The 22287-nt window shown below is 39.3% G+C and overlaps 1 protein-coding gene across 4 annotated transcripts in view; it reads right to left on the bottom strand.

Annotated features, from left to right (window-relative positions):
• Positions 1–13381: 13381 nt before the first annotated feature.
• Positions 13382–22287, bottom strand: part of IARS1 (isoleucyl-tRNA synthetase 1) — an 84203-nt gene continuing 75297 nt past the window's right edge. For all 4 annotated transcript variants that reach the window (XM_060301185.1, XM_030847285.2, XM_030847287.2 and 1 more), the window contains exons 32-34: positions 22063–22206; positions 21197–21349; positions 13382–13549 (exon numbers count right to left, since the gene is read on the bottom strand). In XM_060301185.1, the coding sequence (XP_060157168.1) occupies positions 13467–13549; positions 21197–21349; positions 22063–22206 (380 nt within the window). In that variant the 3' untranslated portion in view covers positions 13382–13466. The remainder of the gene's footprint in view (positions 13550–21196; positions 21350–22062; positions 22207–22287) is intronic.

Genomic DNA, 22287 nt, shown 5'->3' with positions numbered 1-22287 from the left:
CCACTGGGGCTCCCTGCTGGTGCTGCCTGAGGATTCTTCCCAGGCTTGGATGCTGGGTCTCTCCCCGGGATGAGGGGTTTTCTGGCCTCAAGGAACTAAGAGGCTTCTCTGTCCCAGAGTTTGTTGGGGGATATCCCCTATCTTTGCACTAGAGGTCACATGCTTGTTATGGGGAGGCTTTCTTCTCCCCCACCCCCTGGTCCTCTCTCTCCTCTCCCACACACCAGTTACCCTAGCCACCCTGGTGTCTCTAGGCAGGAGAGGGGAGTCTCAGGCCAATGAAGACAAGAGGCTGCCTTGTCTGGGTGCTTATGGCAGGATGCCCCCTGCTGGTTGTCCCCTGTAATGCCAGGTCTCTGGTAGGAAGTGGGGCTTATTGTTTACTGCTTATTGTTAGCAGAGCTCCCTTGTTGATGGCACTGGGTTTACCCGGTGTAGTTTGAGGGACTTCTGTTTGCTCTGTGGGAGGAATGAACTACCTGGGCTCTCTTTTGTTGCTAGGTTGGGTCACCGTCTTTTGTTGGGTGGGGAACTTTATGACATCCTACCACTTGTCTTGTTTTTCCAGTCACGACGTTCCAAACCAGTTCACCTCCCTCTTAACACTTTTCAGAATTCTCCTTTGGTTGCCTGCTTAGTTATTTCCATGGCTTTTAGTTGTTTTTATCCAGAGAAGCAAGAAAAACAGGTCTGTGCTCTTGTATGGACCTGAAGTCTATGCTTAACTTTTTAAGAAACTGCTAAACTGTTTTCCAAATTAATGGTCTTGTTTTATATTCCCAACAGCAGGGTTATGAGAGGTCCAGGTGCTCTCACATCCTTGCCAACACATGATATGGTCAGACTTTTAACTTTTAGTCATTCTAGTGGGTGTGTAATGATTCTCATTGTGGCTTTAATTTCCATTTCCCTAATGACTAATGATGCTGAACATCATTCATGTGCTTATTTGCCATTTGTATACCTTCTTTGGTGAAACATCTGTTCAAATCTTTTGCCAGATTAAAAAAACTGGGTGGTTTCTCTTATCATTGAGATGTAAGAGCTCCCTATATATTCTAGATACAAGTCCTTTGCCAGATATGTTTTGCAAATATTTCCTCTCAGTCTGTTGGTTGCCTTTTTATTATCTATACAATATCTTTTGAAGAAGTGAAGTCTTTAATTTTCTAAGTTCAATTTACTTATATTTTCTTTTATAGTTCTGCTTTTTGTAACCTACTTAAGAAATCTTCGCCTAGCTCAGAGTGTATTATGCTCTATTAAATTATCACAAACTTAGCAGGTTAAAACAACACAAATTTATTGTTCCACATAAGTTGGTAAATCAGAAGTCTGGTGAATTTAGATGATTTCTTTGCCCAAGACCAAAGTGAAGGTGTTGACTTGCTTGGCTCTTATCAGAAACTTCTGGAAAGAATCCATTTCTAAGGTCAGTCAGGATCCTGGCAGTTTCTAGTTCCTTTCTGTTGTAGGACTGAGGTCTCCTTGCTGTCATCTGGGGTTGACCTTAGCTCCTAGAGGCCCTTCTCCAGTTCTTGCACATGGGTCCCGACATCACAGAGCCAGCAACAGTAGAGCAAATACTCATGTTTGGAATTTATTACCTCCCCTTCTGCCAATTTCTCTTGCCTCCAGACAGAGAAAGTTCTCTGCTTTTAAAGGCTCCTGTGATTAGATTGGGCCCACTCAGATAAACCAGGATAATCTCTTTAATCTTAAAGCCTATAACCTTTATCACAGCTGCAAAGATCTTTAGCATGTAACATATATATAGGTTCCAGAGATTAAGATGTGGGCATCTTTGGGGGACTATTTTACCTACCATACAAGGTCACTAAGATTTTCTTGTTTTCTTCTAGAAGTTCTATAATTTTAGTTCTTACATTTAGTTCTGTTAAATATACATTTATTGTGGTAAAATATATTTTGTCATATTTTATGTTTATTGTATTTATGTTTATATTTGATAGTTTTGAGTCCTTTTGTTTATGGAGAGGTATAGGCCAAGGTTCTGGGTGTGTATGTCTATGGCAATCCACTTATTCCAGCACCATTTTGGGGAAAAGATGACCCTTTTCCCATTGACGTCCTTGGCATCATCAAAAAAAAAAAACAAACAAAAATCAATTGAAAATAAATGCATGGGGCTTCCCTGGTGGCGCAGTGGTTGAGAGTCCGCCTGCCGATGCAGGGGACACGGGTTCGTGCCCCGGTCTGGGAAGATCCCACGTGCTGCGAAGCAGCTGGGCCCGTGAGCCATGGCCAATGAACCTGTGCGTCTGGAGCCTGTGCTCCGCAACGGGAGAAGCCACAACAGTGAGAGGCCCGCGTACCGCAAAAAAAAAAAAAAAGAAAAAAAAAGAAAATACACGTATGGGTATATTTCTGGATTCTCTATTTTGCCCTAATGATCTATTTGTTATCTTTATGCCAATTCCATAGTCTTAATTAGTTTCATAAATCGTGTAATCAGGTTAATTAAATCCTCCAACTTTGTACTTCTCTTTGAAAATTTATTTGGTTCTTGAATCCTCTGCATTTCCATATAAAATATAAAACTAGCTAGTTAATGTTATAAAAAAAAATCCTGCTGGGGTTTTGACTGGGATTACATAGAATCTATAGATCAATTTGGGAGAACTGTCAGCTTAACAATACTGTCGCTGGATCCATGAAAATTGTTATAAACTGAGTTGTTTCCTCAAAATTCAAATGTTGAAGTTCTAATGCCCATGTGACTGTATTTGGGGATAGAGCCTTTATAAAGGTAATTAAGGTTAAATGAGGTCATGGGGGTGGGGGCCTAATCCAATAGGACTAGTGTCCTGACAAGAAGACACCAGGAGTTCACACACATAAAGAGGTCATGTGAGGACACAGTGAGAAGGTAAAAGCCCTCAGGAGAAATCAAACCTGCAGACTTGGTGATATTGGACTCCTAGCCTCCAAAACAGTGAGAAAATAAATTTCTCTTGTTTAAGCCACCCTGTCTGTGGTATTTTGTTATGACAGCCCTAGCTGACTAATATGACCATATCTCTTTTAATTATATGGGCTTTATTATCTCTAAGCAATATTTTATAATTTTCAGGGTATAGGTACTGCACATCTTTGGTCAAATTTATCCCTGAGTATTTCATATTTTTTGATGCTATTAGAAATAATTTTAAATTTCACGTTCTTCCACTTATTAAAAATAAACTTTCTATTTTAGAATAGTTTCAGACTTATAGAAAAGATAGTACAGAGTTTCCATATACTCCACACCTAGTCTATCCTATTGCTAACTAACACCTTGCATTATCGTGGTACATTTTTTGCAATTATTGAACAAACAATAAAACAGTACTGTTAACTAAACCCCATACTTTATTTGTATCCTCTTGTCTGTGAGTTTCTCACACATTCCTTGTTTTTGATGACCTTGAGAGTTTTGAAGAGTCATGTATTGGTAGAATGTCTCTCAATTTGGGTTTGTCTTATGTTTTCCTCATGGTTAGACTGGGGTTATAAGTTCTTGGGAAAACAGAAGTGAAGTGCTAATCTCATCAAGTCCTATCAAGATTATATGCAGGTAGACCTTCAAGATGGCAGAGGAGTAAGACATGGAGATCACCTTCCTCCCCACAAATACATCAAAAATACATCTACATGTGGAAAAACTCCTACAGAAAACTTACTGAATGCTGGCAGAAGACCTCAGACTTCCCAAAAGGCAAGAAAATCCCCACGTACATGGGTAGGGCAAAAGAAAAAAGAAAAAACAGAGACAAAAGGATAGGATGGGACCTACAACTCTGGGAGGCAGCTGTGAAGGAGGAGAAGTTTCCACATACTAGGAAGCCCCTTCACTGGTGGAGATGGTGGGTGAGTGGGTGGGGGGAAGCTTTGGAGCCATGGAGGAGAGCGCAGCAACAGGAGTGCAGAGGGCAAAGTGGAGAGATTCCCACACAGAGGATCAGTGTGAACCAGCACTCACCAAACTGAGACACTTGTCCGCTCACCCGCTGGGGCAGGTTGGGGCTGGGAGCTGAGGCTCGGGCTTTGGAGGTCAGACCCCAGGAAGACGACTGGGGTTGGCTGCATGAACACAGCCTGAAGGGGGCTAGTGTGCCACAGATAGCTGGGAGGGAGTCTGGACCTGCTGGAGAGGCAAAAGACCATCGTCTTTGGGGTGCACAAGGAGAGGGGATTCCTGCTGTGTGTGCCCACAAGAGGCAGAGCACCATCTAAGTGGGCTCTGGAGATAGGCGCAAGCTGCGGTTATCAGCATGGACCCCAGAGATGGGCATGAACTGCTAATGTTGCCGCTGCTGACACCAAGAATCCTGTGTGCAAGTGCAGGTCACTACCCACATCCCTCGGGGAGCCTGTGCAGCATGCCACTGCCAGGGTCCCGTGATCCAGGGACAACTTCCCTGGGAGAACACTCGGTGAGCCTCAGGATGTTGCAATGTCATGCTGGCCTCTGCCGCTGCAGGCTCGCCTCGCATTCCAATTATGACTGCCGTACCCCTCCCTCTCCCTGGCCTGAGTGAGCAAGAGAGCCCTAATCAGCTGCTGCTTTAACTCCCTCCTGCCTGGGTGGGGAACAGGTGCCTGAGGCGAGTCTACATGCAGAAGCAGGGCCAAAACCAAAGCTGAACCCCAGGAGCTGTGCGAACAAAGAAGAAAACAGGGAAATTTCTCTGAGCATCCTCAGGAGCAGAGGATTAAATCCCTGCAATCAACTTGATAAACCCTGCATCTGTGGAATACCTAAATAGACAACAAATGTTCCCAACACTGAGGTGGTGGACCTAGGGAGCAACTGCAGACTTGGGGTTTGCTTTCTGCATCTGATTTGTTTTTGGTTTTATGTTTATCTTTAGTTTTTAGTGCTTGTTATCATGGGTGGATTTGTTTACTGGTTTGGTTGCTCTCTTCTTTTTTTAAAAAATTATATTATTATTTTTAAATTTTTAATATATTTTTCACTTTTTCTCTTTTGGTGAGTATGTGTATGTTCCTTTGTGTGATTTTGTCTGTTTAGGTTTGTTTTTACCATTTGGTTTGGGGTTCTATCTGTTCGTTTTTTAAATTTTCTTCCTTTCCTTCCAAGCCGTGTGGCTGGCAGGGTCTTGGTGCTCTGGCTGGGTGTTGTGCCTGAGCCTCTGATTGGGGAGAGCCGAGTCCAGGACACTAGGCCACCAGAGACCTCCCAGCCCCACGTAATATCTATCAGCAAGAGCTCTCCCAGAGATCTCTGTCTCAACACTAAGACCCAGCTTCACCCAATGGCCTGGAAGCTCCAGTGCTGGAAGCCCCATGGCAAACAGCTAGCAAGAGGGGAACACAACCCCACCCATTAGCAGAGAGGCTGCCTAAAGTCATACATACTAAGTTCACAGAAACCCCAAATCACAACACTGGACGTGGCCCTGCCCACCAGAAGGACAAGATCCAGCCCAACCCATCAGAGTACAGGCACCACTCCCCTCCACCAGGAAGCCTACACAAGCTACTGAACCAACCTCACCCACCAGGGGTAGAAACCAGAAATAAGAGGAGCTACGAACCTGCAGCCTGTGAAAAGGAGACCACAAACACAGTAAGTTCAACAAAGTGAGAAGACAAATATGCAGTAGATGAAGGAGCAAGGAAAAAAAACCCACCAGATCAAACAAATGAAGAGGAAATAGGCAGTCTACCTGAAAAAAGAATTCAGAGTAAATGATAGTAAAGATAATCCAAAATCTCAGAAATAAAATGGAGAAAATACAAAAAACGTTTAACAAGGAACTAGAAGAACTAAAGAGCAAACAAACAATCATGAACAACACAATAAATGAAATTAAAAATACTCTAGAAGGAATCAATAGCAGAATAACTGAGGCAGAAGAACAGATAAGTGATCTGGAAGATAAAATAGTGGAAATAACTACTGCAGAGCAGAATAAAGAAAAAAGAATGAAAAGAATTGAGGACAATCTCAGAGATTTCTGGGACAACATTAAACGCACCAACATTCGAATTATAGGGGTCCCAGAAGAAGAAGAGAAAAAGAAAGGGTCTGAGAAAATATGTCAAGAGATTATAGTTGAAAACTTCCCTAACATGGGAAAGGATATAGTCAATCAGGTCCAGGAAGTGCAGAGTCCCATACAGGATAAATCCAAAGAGAAACATGCCAAGACACATATTAATCAAACTATCAAAAATCAAATACAAAGAAAAAATATTAAAAGCAGCAAGGGAAAAGCAATAAACAACATACAAGGGAATCCCCATAAGGTTAACAGCTGATCTTTCAGCAGAAACTCTGCAAGCCAGAAGGGAGTGGCAGGACATATTTAAAGTGATGAAAGGGAAAAACCTACAACCAAGATTACTATACCCAGCAAGGATCTCATTCAGGTTTGACAGGGAAATTAAAACTTTACACACAGGCAAAAGTTAAGAGAATTCAGCAGCACCAAATGAGCTTCAACAAACGCTAAAGGAACTTCTCTAGGCAGGAAAGACAAAGAAGGAAAAGACCTACAAAACAAACCCCAAACAATTAAGAAAATGGCAATAGGAATATATATATTGATAATTACCTTAAAAGTAAATGGATTCAGTGCTCCAACCAAAAGACACAGACTGGCTGAATGGATACAAAAACAAGACCTGTATATATGTTGTCTACAAGAGACCCACTTCAGAGCTAGGGACACACACAGAATGAAAGTGAGGGGATGGAAAAAGATATTCCATGCAAATGGAAATCAAAAGAAAGCTGGAGTAGCAGTTCTCGTATCAGACAAAATAGACTTTAAAATAAAAACTATTACAAGAGAGAAAGAAGGATACTACATAACGATCAAGGGACCAATCCAAGAAGAAGATATAACAATTGTAAATATTTAGGCACCCAACTTAGGAGCACCTCAATACATAAGGCAAATGTTAACACAAATTGACAGTAACACAATAATAGTGGGGACTTTAACACCCCACTTTCACCAATGAACAGATCATCCAAAATGAAAATAAATAAGGAAACACAAGCTTTAAATGACACATTAAACAATATGGACTTAATTGATATTTATAGGACATTCCATCCAGAAACAACACAACACACTTTCTTCTCAAGTGCTCATGGAACATTATTCAGGGTAGATCATATCTTGAGTTACAAATCAAGCCTTGGTAAATTTAAGAAAACTAAAATCGTATCAAGTATCTTTGCAGCCCACAATGCTATGAGACTAGATATCAATTACAGGAAAAAAACTATAAAAAATACAAACACATGGAGACTAAACAATACGCTACTAAATAAACAAGAGATCACTGAAGAAATCAAAGAGGGAATCAAAAAATATCTAGAAACAAATGACAATGAAAACACGATGACCCAAAACCTATGGGATGCAGCAAAAGCAATTCTAAGAGGGAAGTTTATAGCAATACAATCCTACCTCAAGAAACAAGAAAAATCTAAAATAAACAACCTAACATTACATGTAATTAGAGAAAGAAGAACAAAAAAACCCCTAAACTTAGCAGAGGGAAAGAAATCATGAAGATCAGAGCAGAAATAAATGAAAAAAAAAAAAAGAAGGACACAATAGCAAAGGACAATAGAAGTAATAGCTGGTTCTTTGAGAAGATAAACGAAAGTGATAAATCACTGGCCAGACGCATCAAGAAAAAATGGGAGAAGACTCAAATCAATAGAATTGGAAATGAAAAAGAAGTAACAACTGACACTGCAGAAATATAAAGGATCATGAGAGACTACTACCAGCAACAATATGCCAATAAAACGGACAATCTGGAAGAAATGGACAAATTCTTAGAAAAGCACAACCTTCCAAGACTGAACCTGGAAGAAATAGAAACTATGAACAGACCAATCACAAGCACTGAAATTGAAACTGTGATTTAAAATCTTCCAACAAACAAAAGCCTAGGACCAGATGAATTCACAGGTGAATTCTCTCAAACATTTAGAGAAGAGCTAACACCTATCCTTCTAAACTCTTTCAAAATATAGCAGAGGGAGGAACATTCCCAAATTCATTCTACGAGGCCACCATCACCCTGATAACAAAACCTGACAAAGATGTCACAAAAATAGAAAATTACAGGCCAGTATCACTGATGAACATACACACAAAAATCCTCAACAAAATACTAGCAAACAGAATCCAACAACACATTAAAAGGATCATACACCATGGTCCAAGTGTGGTTTATACCAGGAATGCAAGGATTCTTCAATATAGACAAATCAATGAATGTGATACACCATATTAACAAATTGAAGGAGAAAAACCATATGATAGGGGCTTCCTTGGTGGCGCAGTGGTTAAGAAGCCTCCTGCCAATGCAGGGGACACGGATTTGAGCCCTGGCTTGGGAAGATCCCACATGCAGCAGAGCAACTAAGCCTGTGCACCACAACTACTGAGCCCGCATGCTACGACTACTGAAGCCCGTGCGCCTAGGGCCTGTGCTCTGCAACAAGAGAACCCAGCACAATGAGAAGCCCACGCACCGCAACGAAGAGAAGGCCCTGCTTGCCACAGATACAGAAAGCCCGTGCAGCAACTAAGACCCAATGCAGCCAAAAAATAAATAAAATAAATTTAAAAACCCCACAAAACCCATATGACAATCTCAATAGATGCAGAAAAAGCTTCTGACAAAATTCAACACCCATTTATGATAAAAACTCTCCAGAAAGTGGGCATAGAGGGAACCTACCTCAACATAAAAAAGGCCATATATGACAAACCTACAACCAACATCATTCTCAATGGTGAAAAACTGAAACCATTTCCTCAAAAATCAGGAACAAGACAAGGTTGTGCACTCTCACTACTATTATTTAACATAGTTTTGGAAGTCCTAGCCATGGCAATCAGAGAAGAAAAAGAAATAAAAGGAATACAAATTGGAAAAGAAGAAGTAAAACTGTCACTGTTTGCAGATGACATGATAGTATACATAGAGAATCCTAAAGATGCTACCAGAGAACTATTAGAGCTAATCAATGAATTTGGTAAAGTATCAGGATACAAAATTAATGCACAGTAATCTCTTGCATTCCTATACACTAACGATGAAAAACCTGAAAGAGAAATTAAGGAAACACTATTTACCACTGCAACAGAAAGAATAAAATAACTAGTAATAAACCTACCTAAGGAGGCAAAAGACCTGTATGCAGAAAGCTATAAGACACTGATGGAAGAAATCTAAGACAATACAGATGGAGAGACATACCATGTTCTTAGATTGGAAGAATCAACACTGTGAAAATGACTATACTACCCAAAGCAATCTACAGATTCAATGCAATCCCTATCAAACTATCAATGGCATTTTTCACAGAACTAGAACAAAAAATTTTACCATTTGTATGGAAACACAAAAGACCCTGAATAGCCAAAGCAATCTTGAGAAAGAAAAACGGAGCTGGAGGAATCAGGTTCCTGGACTTCAGACTATATACTACAAAGCTACAGTAATCAAGGCAGTATGGTCCTGGCACAAAAACAGAAAGATAGATTAATGGAACAGGATAGAAAGCCCAGAGATAAACCCACACACATATGGTCACCTTATCTTTGATAAAGGAGGCAAGAATATACAATGGAGTAAAGGCAGTCTCTTTAATAAGTGGTGCTAGAAATTGGACAGCTACATGGAAAAGAATGGAATTAGAACACTTCCTAACACCATACACAAAAATAAACTCAAAATGGATTAAAGACCTAAATTTAAGGCCAGTCACTTTAAAAGTCTTAGAGGAAAACATAGGCAGAACACTTTATGGCATAAATCATAGCAAGATCCTTTTTGACCCACATCCTAGAGAAATGGAAATAAAACCAAAAATAAACAAATGGGGCCTAAGGAAACTTAAAAGCTTTTGCACAGCAAAGGAAACCATAAACAAGATGAAAAAACAACCCTCAGAATGGAAGAAAATATTTGCAAACAAAGCAACTGACAAAGGATTAATCTCCAAAATATACAAGCAGCTCATGCAGCCAAATATCAAAAAAACAAACAACCCACGGCTTCCCTGGTGGTGCAGTGGTTGAGAGTCTGCCTGCCGATGCAGGGGACACGGGTTCGTGCCCCGGTCCGAGAAGATCCCACATGCCGTGGAGCAGCTGGGCCCGTGAGCCATGGCCGCTGAGCCTGCGTGTCCAGAGCCTGTGCTCTGCAACGGGAGAGGCCACAACAGTGAGAGGTCTGCATACCGCAAAAACAAACAACAAAACAAAACAAACAAAAAAACAAACAACCCAATCTAAAAATGGGTGGAAGACCTAAACAGACATTTCTCCAAAGAAGATACAGATTGCCAACTAACACATGAAGGGATGCTCAACATCACTAATCATTAAAGAAATGCAAATCAAAACCACAATGAGGTATCACCTCACAGTGGTTAGAATGGCCATCATCAAAAAATCTACAAACAATAAATGCTGGAGAGGGTGTGGAGATAAGGGAACCCTCTTGCACTGTTGGTGGGAATGTAAATTGATGCAGCCACTATGGAGAACAGTATGGTGGTTCCTTAAAAAAATACAAATAGAAAGACCATACGACCCAGTAATCCCACTACTGGGCATATACCCTGAGAAACCCATAATTCAAAAAGAGTCATGTACCAAAATGTTCATTGCAGCTCTATTTACAATAGCCAGGACATGGAAGCAACCTAAGTGTCCATCAACAGATGAATGGATAAAGAAGATGTGGCACATATATACAATGGAATATTACTCAGCCATAAAAAGAAACGAAATTGAGTCATTTGTAGTGAGGTGGATGGACCTAAAGTTGGTCACACAGAGTGAAGTCAGACGGAGGAAAATAAATACCATATGCTAACACACATATATGCAATCTAAAAATAAAATGGTTCTCATGAACCTAGGGGCAGGACAGGAATAATGATGCAGATGTAGAGAATGGAGCTGGGATGAAGTGAGAGAGTAGCACTGACATATATACACTACCAAATGTAAAATGGATAACTAGTGGTAAGCAGCTGCATAGCACAGGGAGAGCAGCTCGGTACTTTGTGACCACCTAGATGGGTGGGATAGGGAGGGTGGGAAGGAGGTGCAAGAGAGAGAGGATATGGGTATATATGTATCCATATAGCTGATTCACTTTGTTATACAGCAGAAACTAACACAACACTGTAAAGCAATTATACTCCATTAAAGATGTTATTAAAAAAAATGGTCAGGGCATAGGGAACTATATTCAATATTCTGTGACAAACCATAATGGAAAAGAATATGAAAAATAATATATGCATATATAACTGAATCTCTTTGCTGTACAGCAGAAACTAACACAACATTGTAAATCAACTACACATCAATAAAAAAATTATAAAAAAAAAGAGTATATGCTATCATGCCTGATGATGTTAACCTGTCTGAGGTAGTGTTTGTCAGTTTTCTAAACTGTGAAGTTACTTTTTGCCCCCTTCACATACTCCACTCTTTTGAAGTCACAAAGTACAGCCCTCTCTCAAGGTGTGGGGAGTTAAGGTACACCACCTTGTGAAAGAGTATGTATATACATTATTTGGAATTTTATATAGATTTGCCTCACCTCTCTCATTTATTTATTCAATCATTTATATCAGCATGTACTCATTGATATTTATTTTATATTTTGGATTTTAATTCAATATTACATTATATGTTTGTTCAAACTGTTCCAGCTTTGGCCACTGGGAGCTCTTTCAGGTTGGCTTCTGTCCCTCTGACATTCAAAAAATTTTTTAAATTGTGGTAAAAGATACATAAAATGTACCAACTTAGCTATTTTTAAGGATCAAGTTTAGTATGTTAACTATGTTCACATTTTTGTGCAAAAGACCTCTAGAACTCTTCAAAACTTGCAAAACTAAAACTATTCCCATTGAACAGCTCACCATTTCTCTTTCCCTGCAACACGTGGCAACCACCATTGCATTTTGTTTCAATGAATTTGACTACTTTAGGTACCTCATACAAGTGGAATCACACAGTATTTGTCTTTTTGTGACTGGCTTATTTCACTTTGCTTAATGTCCTCAAGGTTCATCCTTCTTTCTTAAGACTGAATAATATTCTATTGTATGTACAGATTACATTTTCTTTATCCATTTATCCCTCAGTGGACATCTGGGTTGCCCCGTCTCTTGGCTGTTGTGAATAATGCTGCAATGAACCTGGGTGTGCAAATATCTTTTCAAGGCCCTGCTTTCAATTCTTTTGGATATGTAAACAGAAGCTGACTGTTGGATCATATGGTAGTTCTACTTCTAATTTTTGAGGAACCTCTATACTGTTTCCCATAGTGACTGCAACATCTTACATTCCCACCAACGGTGCACAAGGGTTCCAGTTTCGCTGATCCTTGCCAACACTTGTTATCTTGTGTGGTTTCCTCCAACTTTGTGGGTATGGATTTGAATGCATTTATTCTAGCAGCTAAAGATGCACCATTCAGAACTCCTTTCAGGAGAATCTGATGTAGGGAGTATAGTTTGTTGACAGCTTCTAGCTACTACATTTTCAGATCAATGGATCCATCTGTGCTGAGGCCATGGACCCCCTCAGCTGCTCCCAGCCACTGACTGAGCAAGGCATGGGTCCAAAGTCAGGTCATTTCTGCCTGAAGGCTCTCTCTACCTTTGCCTTTACTCTCTCTCCTTTATCTTTCATGTATGCTTCCCCCAATAAATTCTTGCCCATCTAATTTTGTCTTGGCATATGCTTCTTTGACACAGGATTTTGGGAAGAAGTGAAATTAGATATTTGGTCTAGTGTCTTAATATGGAAGTCACTATTAAGTTTTTTTGTTCTTTAAAGATTGCAAATTCCAAGTTTCACTGAACTATGGGAGAATGAATTACTTCTAACATGTTTATTATCTGTGAGAAAGTTTATTGTCCTAATTTACTAAAACTTAAAATATTCCATCAAATTACCCAGGAAAATCCAGGTAGCAAAAATATATAACACTGTCCATTCCTTCAATAGATTTCAAATAAGTTTTAAAAGGCCACAGAATGATATATATAGAGAGAGATAGACAGATAACAGAGATATATATATACACGTGCGCGCGCACACACACACACACACACAATACCATTTAAACAACTATGTTCTATACTTAAAAATTCAAGTATAGAAATATACTCTGTAGTGCTGAGGTAACACTGTAACTTTTCCTCAACATGACTACATAGGTGTTTACGGTTAAGTGTGACTATTACTGTGAAGCCTCAAGTCACTTGATCAATTCCATTTCAATTTTAGACCAAAAGCAGTATATTATACATGCACCTGAAGGAAATATCAACATGTCTGTGTCCGTGTGTGTGTCCGGGGTTGGGGGGAGGGGAGTAGAGGTATATGCCAGGGAAAGGTTGACTGAACCACACAGATAACTGAATGTTAGAAGTCTGCTGTAGTCGGCAATACAGAAACATACACAGTCTTCGTGTTCAAAGTCTTCATGGGGATTTCTTCTGTAATTTCTAGAATGGAAAGAAGAAGTTTTAAAGAAATCATTTTTCTACCTATTCTGGATGAATATTAAAAAAATGTTAACTGCCTGGGTAGTAAGAAATTCAGCCTCACCTTAAGAGAAACCTAAACTTTGTCCCAGCTACTGGGGGTAGTTCTGAAACCCTGGGATTTCCTGAGTGATAGGAGCATCTTTTGTTATTTATTGTAGGCCCCTGAACACACCTGATGGTTTATGCTAATGAGATGACTCAGGGTGGAGCTGGCTACACCAGAAAGACCAACCATACAAGCAATCATACGTATGTAATGAAGCCTCAATACAAACTCTAGACACCAAGGCTCAGGTGAGCTTCCCTGGTTGGTAATACACTGTACGTACTACTGTCATGTATTCAGGCTAGGAGGTAACACTGTCCATGCCTCCTTGCAGAGAGATAATCTGAAGTTACATATTTGGACCCCCTCCCAGATTTGGCCCTGTGCATCTCTTCTCTTTACCTGGTTCTAGTTTTTATCCTTTCCCTATAATAAATGTAGTCATGAGTACAATAGCTTCCACAAGTTCTGTGAATCCTGCTAGCAAATTATCAGACCTGAGGGTGATTTTTGGAAACCCTCTGAACTTGCAGTTGGTGCCAGAAGTGACAATGGTCTTGTGTGAACTCTTTTGTCTGAGCTTGTAGTTGGAGCCTAACTCCTTATACTTGGGGTTAGAAGTTTTGGGCAGACTTCTGGAGGACTGTGCCCTTAACCTAACTAACTCTGAGTACTGCCCAAGATGTCCCCACAATCCCACACGAACAATATTTCCTATGTCTTCAGAAAAGGCCTAGAAGCAATGCTAAGCAAGCAGCTCAGATTTGTGGTTCCTAAATATTAACACCCTATAACAGGAAAAACAGCAAGTCGTTTCCATGTTTGGGGAAGAAAGAGTACACATGATAAACCTAGGACAGCTTGCAATGTCAGAAAGCAAGAACTTATCAAAGACTAAAGACTCAGGTCAAAAAATACAGGAGCCAATACAGCTGAAGATAAAAGAAAAAACTGAGCATCCAAAAGCATAACACAAATACTATAGATCAAAACACACTGAATATATTAAAGCTCAGAAAAAGAGTGGGGCAGTGGTGGGAGAAGAAGAAGGGAAAGGAAGGAAGGAAGGAAGAAAGGGAGGAAGGAAAGAGAAAGGAAAGAAAGAGGGAGGGAGGAAGGAAGGAAGGAGAAAATTTTTAAAAGTTCTATGCCTACTGTGGGGCATTTTGCGTCTAGCCAGATCTGAATTCAAAGGGAAGGACCAACTTTCTCTAAAAATGGCTCCTGTCCTAACAGGAACCCTGGATAAGAAAATGCTTTCAAAAGCTGCCTCCTTAATAGATAACTACAGGAGCTGGAGAAGATATTTAGAGTCTAGTGGAACAAGCAAGAAGGCATCAGTGAGTTTTTAAAACTGTAAGCCTTATGAGATCCTTCTAATTTACCAAATTATTAATATTTTATGAAAGATAATCTTGAGAGGAAGAATACAATGAAAATGAGGCAAGAGATATCAGATTGGGAAAAGATACTGGATTGGAAAGAATACCACGTTTCTTGATAATCTTGGGTGAATAAGTTAACTTTCAAGCTTTTACCTACTAAACTTGCCCAGTCAACCTTAAAGAGCAAAAAGAAGGTAATAAGACATTATAGGTAAGATCTGGTTTGTGAATCATAGGTAGTAGTACTAATATCTAATTCACATGGATGTGATTCTATCCTTGATCAGTTTCAACCAAGTACCTACACTTGCATACAACAAGTAAAAATGATGACACTTCTTCATTTTCACTGCTCAACTGCACTTGGTGACCAATGGATTTGAGGGCTAAGAAAAAGAAGTTAAGAATATCTTTGAAGTTTCACACAAGGTTATCAAAACAGGAAGCTACACCTACTTGTTGATGCTGACTACCAAACCATCATGAAAGAGCCAAGTGTGTTGGAAGGAGAGTGAAAAAAGCCTTCTGATAGAATGAAAGCTTCATGGACATAACTGGAAAGACAGATAAGGACCAGAACAGGAAGGATTTTATGTGTCAAGCTAAAGATTCTGAAGCATTAGATAATAGTGAGCCTTGGGGGATCCAAGCAGGGGAACATCATCAAGGGAGGAATCTGCATGAAGACAATCTTGGTGGAAGAATACAGCCTGCAGACAGGCTGTCTCATTAGATGATGAGGCCCTAAAACTAGTGAGGGGTAAAGAGACAAAGGAGAGTTATTGAAAATAAATCTCAAGCAAAATAATTGTGCTTCATTGAAGAGAGAAATGTAAGTGGAAAAGAAGGCTTTCCCTTTTAATGATGTAGCAGAAAATGTCAAAGTATAATATAAAACATTAATTAAAAAAAATTTTTTTTAAATTAAAAAAAAAAATAGCTGAGCAAGGGAAGAAAATGAGAGAAATCCACAGAGCCCAAAATATCATGAATCCCAAGAGGTAGCTGAACATTAAGATTTTCTGGTGGACCTGGAGGCTTAAAGACCTGGCACTAATAGGCTATGAAAGTGAGAGAAGAAAAATCCTAGGGTCTACACAAACTGGGGAGTCCAATGAAACCCCCCTCAAAAAACTGAGACCTCAGAGTCTGTCATACAGAGTGAAGTAAGTCAGAAAGAGCGAGACAAATACTGTATGCTAACACATATATATGGAATTTAAGAAAAAAAAAATGTCATGAAGAACCTAGGGGTAAAACAGGAATAAAGACACAGACTTACTAGAGAATGGACTTGAGGATATGAGGAGGGGGAAGGGTAAGCTGTGACAAAGCGAGAGAGAGGCATGGACATATATACACTACCAAACGTAAGGTGGATAGCTAGTGGGAAGCAGCCACATAGCACAGGGAGATCAGCTCGGTGCTTTGTGACTGCCTGGAGGGGTGGGATAGGGAGGGTGGGAGGGAGGGACACGCAAGTGGGAAGAGATATGGGAACATATGTATATATATAACTGATTCATTTTGTTGTGAAGCAGAAACTAGCACACCATTGTAAAGCAATTATACTCCAATAAAAATAAATAAATAAATAAAAATTAAAAAACAAAAAACTGAGACCTCAAATAAGGAGCCCATGGAAAAAGGGTAAATTTCAAAAAGATCCTTCACCACAGAGAAAAACAGTTAAGAGAACGTTATGGGTTTAATAATGGCCTTCCAAAAGATATGACCATGCTTTAATTCCTGGAAACTGTGACTGACCTTTTTTGGAAAAAGGAGAAACAGACATAAGAGGTGGCAATGAGGCAGAGATCAAAGTGATGTAGCCACAAGGATGCTTGGAACCACCAGTAGCTGGAAGAGGCAAAGAACAAATTCTCCCCTAGAGAATACAGTCCTGCTCACACCAATTTCAGACTTCTGGCCTCCAGATCCGTGACAGAATACATTTCTGTTGTCTCAGGCCACCCAGTTTTTGGTAATTTATTACACCAGTAACAGTAAACCAATATAGAGACTTGCCCCACTTAGCCTTGGTTTGGGGAGATAGAGAGACAGAACATGTCCCCATGAGAATTCTGGCCCTTTGCGTAACTGGGGCCAGAACTTTCTAAACACTCTCTGTGGCCCAAAATAATTGAGTTTAAAGTGGGCAAGGGTAGACAGTGCCCCCAAAGAATTAAAGAAATGTTCCCTTAAAGTGGACATCAACTGAAACATCACAAAACAGCCAGCAAGAATCAACTTCGTCAGAACTCTAGAAAGCAATCAAACGTTTACAGCAACCAAGTGAATGTTGAATCAGAGAAAAGGCAACTTGAAAATGGCAGGAAAGAACTGTGTTTTTACTTGTGCTTTACCAGCTCCTTCCTAGCTTGGTGGTGGGCTTGAAGACAGTAGCCCCTGTTTCCAGTGTGGGACCCTGGCTCCTAGTTCCAGGAGGAATGGAGCAAAAGTATTGCGTTTGTTCTAACCTGTCTGGGAGCTACTTGAAGGGCTTACATAAGGTGCTTGTCTCTGTTTTGCCTACTTGGAACTCACTCAGGGTGGAAAAGTGGTGGGCACTGCATGAAAACCAAAGGCAAACAAAAAACCCACGGCTGCCTGAGGCAAAAGATTATGGATGAGACAGGCAATGGATTGCTTAAGGCCTGGGAGGAAAAGTTTGGGCAATTAGGGCATTAAAAAGTGCCTCTGTATGCTGAATAATTTAGAAAGCCACATTCATGCCCAGGGCAGTATGCATATACAGAAAGATCTGAGAAGACCCTAAGCATTTGATTCTGATAAAGGTAAAAAGCTTTTTTGGCCAAATGTGGCTGATCTTCAGGGCTCAGTGAAAACAGGAAGAGAAGCCTGAGGCAGAACTGTCAACAGCCTGGTGGAGCTGAAGGAGTGGACCAGAAAGAGACAATCTTAAAAGACTGGGAGAGGTAGGTATTTTGTTTTTAAATTTTTAGTTCCTGGAGGTCAAGGAAATCTCTGTCAAAATAATAGCTGAACATAAGCTAAAGGAACAGAGACTTCAGGGACTACATACAACCAGGAATAGTCTTTGTAAAAATAGTTTGGAAAAGTCATAAACAAACAGACGACTGTAGCCTTCAACCATCAAACACGGCAAACCCTGGGGAAGAGAACCTGATTTCCAGAGTCACCAAATTCAAATATCCAGTTTTCAAAGAGAAAAAAAAATTACAGGGCATACAAAGATATAGGAAAGTACGGCCCATTCACAGGAAAAAATAATTAACACAATCTGTCCCTGAGGAAGCACAGATACTTGGACTTATTAGACAGACTCTAAATCAACTGTCTTAAATGGAAAATAACTGACTAATGGAAAGGTCAATGGAAACCACATACAAAGAACAAGCCAAGAAAACAATGTATCAACAAAATGAGAATATCAACAGAGAAATTATAAAAGGAACTAAACAGAAATTCTGGAGCCGAAGTACAATAACTGAAATTAAGAAGTCACTAGAGAAGCTTAACAGCATAATTTAGCATACAGAACAAACAGTGAACTTGAAGATAGGACATTTGAAATCATCCAGTCTGAAGGAGAAGGAAGAAAAGAGAATGAAGAAAAGTGGACAGAGCCTAAGGGGCGTCTGAGACACAGACCAAGTGGACCAACATACACACTACGGGAATTTCAGGAAGAAAAGACTATAAAGAATATTTGAAGAAATAATGACTAAATCTTGAATGTAGCAAGAGAGAAGCAAAACACCAGGATATTCAATAAGATTAGAAGATTAATTTCTAATCAGAAACCATGAGAGCCAGAAGGCAGTGGGAAAACATACTTAAAGTGCTGAAAGAAAAAACTATCAACAAAGAATTCTCCATTTTGCAAAACAGATTTTTTCTTCTTAATTTTTCTTCACAAATTAAGGAGCAATTAAGACATTCCAAAATAAACAGAAAGTTGAGGGAGTTCATTACTGCTAGAACTGCCCTCCAAGAAATGCTAAAGGGATCCTTCAGGTTGAAATGAAAGGATGCTAGACAGTAAGTCAAAGCCATATTGTTGTTGTATTTTTTATTTTTAACTCCACTTGTTGTTTTCTACATGATTTAAAAGTAAATACATAAAACACAGTTAAGAACTTATGTTTTGGGGAACATAATTATGAAGATATAATTTCTGACAAGAATATAAACGGGGGCAGAGCTGTATAGAAGCAGAGTTTTTGTATGTTATTAAAGTCAAACTGGTATCAAGAGTTAAATTGTTATAAATTTAGGATGCTAATTGTAATCCCCATGGTAAACACTAATATCTTAAAAAACACACACACACAAGAGGAAGTAAAAAAAGAAAACAGTAAACTGCAAAAAATGAACTGAACACAAAAGGTGGCAGTAATGGAGGAAATGAGAACAAAAAAGGTACAAGGCTTCTTGAAAAAAATTCCCAGTAAAATGGCGGAAGTTCTTCCTTATGAGTAACTATTTTTTTTCTTTTTAACCAAAGCCTAACTGACCGGGGGAAAGGGAAATACCCACCTCTAGCCCCCTTTACCTTCCTTTCTTACCTAAAGAGGAAAAATTTTAAAGCTGAGTAACACCTGTGAGGGGCACAGCCCAGAGGCACAGGCTTACTAAAGACTGAGAACTAATCATAAAATTATAGAACACTTCCCCCACTTCTCCTCCCCCCATACTTTACTACAACATCATATGGGCTCCTGTATGACAACAGGGCATTACAGCTGAAAGTATGGGCAAAGCTCTGACCATATTTAAAAAGGAATCTCTAGGGAAACCATAAGACAGAAGAAGGAAATTTGAGCCTCTGGAACCTACAGCAACAGTAAACAATAAACACAGCCTAACTCCTAGCCAGATAAACATAAAACCTTACAATAAAGGCCTATTTACCTCAGTTCCTTTTCCCCAGTACCTCATGTACTGCTATCGACCAAATACTACAAAGCATTCTAAAAAGGAAAAAACACAATAGGAAGAGATGAAGCAAGCAACACAACCAGACTCAGGTATGGCAGAGATTTTGAAATTATCAGATTGGGAATTGAAAATAACTGGGATTAATGTTAAGGACACTAATAGAAAGGGTGGACAATATGCAAGAACAGATGGGTAATGTAAGCAGAAAGATGGAAATTCTAAGAATTAAAAGGAAATGTTAGAAATCAAAACTCTGTAACAGAAATGAATAATGCATTATACCAAAAAAGTTATACCCAGGCACAGCATATTCAAACTGCAGAAAATCAAAACACTACCTTTGGAAAAGATAATGCCTAGCAACTTTCCACCAGTGCTAGGAGACACAAATCTTGACTCAGAAAGTCCAATAAATCCCAGGCTGTACGGCTGAATAAATAAAAGGATGAAATGGTAAAAGGTTTTGAGTTGGGATGACAAGAAGGATGGCTATAAACAGAAAAACCCAGATCCCATCAGCGGAAGCTGTTTAAGGAAATGATTCCAGTGGCAGCAGCACTAAAATGAACACCCATGTGTAATAGGGAATCGAATATAGAACAGAACTCGGGGGAGGGCTAAGATGTCACTAGAGAAGTTGTCAGAACAGCCACAGAAGGTGAAATCACAGAAGTGGATGATATAAGTGGGAGAAAGAGAAAACATACCCTCGAAGACACTAGCCTGTGCCTTATCCTGACTGTTTTCTGAATTATGGAATGGGGAATATGTCAACTAATGACCTAGCTCTTCACATTTTTATGCAGCTCACCAAGAAAAGGTATGCTTTATAAGTTGTTAAGGAGGAAGTACAATGTCAGTTATGTTTCCTTCAAGCTGTTATTTTAAAATACAGTGAACATTTTGATTCTCGGGGAAGAGGACAATTTTAGGATCAGCAAATAAGCTAATTTACCTAGAAGCATGTATTTTAATATACCAATATAATTTTTAGATTATTTCCAAAGCAAAAAGGATCATCCTTTTAATTATATTTTTCTTATTATCTATTTTATACATATCATCCTTTTAATTATTATTATTTTAACATTTATAGTATGGCAAATTTCTGGAGAAAGAGCAAAAAAAAGAAAAAAAGTATAACAATAGTACTATCTCTTACACATATAATTGATGGCATCACAATCTATTTTCAATAAAATAAAAACAAAAATGAAAAACAATTAGCACGTTCTATAATCTCCTCACCTTCTGTTTGAGCCTCATTCAAAAACAGTTTTAGCTTCCTGCTCCGAAGGCCAAACACCTTGGCTGTTTCATACAGAAGACCTTGGTGGGTCAGCCCATTCTGCCCAAGTGGATTTTCAAGCAGGAGAGTGCCTACTGTTCCCATTAAACACTCTACAGAAAAAAAAAAACCCAAAATGGATTAAATCCTGAGAGTTCACCCTCTAGCTAGTGGATCCCTAATGGAGGTAGTGAGTAGATAGTAGTGCTGGCTTTGAAAGCCAGCAGTGGGTACAAGAGCAAGAGTGGGATTAATTGTACAGTCTGCAGAAACAGTCTTAAATATTTCACAGGGGGAAAGGAGAAAGAGAAGAAGAAAAAACAACTAGTATAAAAGCCCAGTAGTTTAGGGAAGAGATATTCAGTAAACAGTCAAATGAAGAGCCTGAAGACAGTAATAAATGTGCACAGTGAGGACCCCAAAATATCAAGGAAAAATAAGTATCGACCTAGTCTGTTGATTAAGGCATGGATATGTTCAACAGTTCTCAGAACATTTTCCAAGAAAAAAAGAAGGCAAAATTTAAGACTACAATGTTCTGACATTTAAACAGTTCAGCTTCGTTTGGCTGTAATTTTTACCTAACCAATTTACCTCATTTCCTGACCATATCAGATGGAGGGGTGTTTCTACATAAATACACCAAAAGAAACAAGCCGTGAGTATTCCCCAAAGAAGTGTTGGAGTCTACATTTTAAATTACTAAGTTGAAGCTGACTTAAAAAATCCATATAAATCAGAGAGATTGAACATTAAAGGAAATCTTAACATCTAGCACACCATAACCTGCCTGCTGAGGGTGTTCACAGCTGGGGGAGGCACGCACCTTGTGGGTCTGCATTCAAGAGCTGTAGGTTGATATACTGACAGAGAAGAGTACTAGGACTGTTGACCATAGAGGGAGTTGATCCTGCAGCCACACAAAGTGTTTTTCCACTAAGACTCAGTAAGTTGGTTTGCTTTTTTATTTCTAAAAATAACAACAAAAATATCATTCTTTCAGGGGGAAAGTTCAGAGCTGAAGTCATTCACTTTTTCCTATTTAATTATT

The sequence above is a fragment of the Globicephala melas genome, chromosome 6 (genome assembly GCF_963455315.2).
Source record: "Globicephala melas chromosome 6, mGloMel1.2, whole genome shotgun sequence".
Lineage (NCBI taxonomy): Eukaryota > Metazoa > Chordata > Mammalia > Artiodactyla > Delphinidae > Globicephala > Globicephala melas.
The sequence above is the reverse complement of the archived record's forward strand: the minus strand, read 5'-3'. Positions and strand labels throughout refer to the sequence as shown.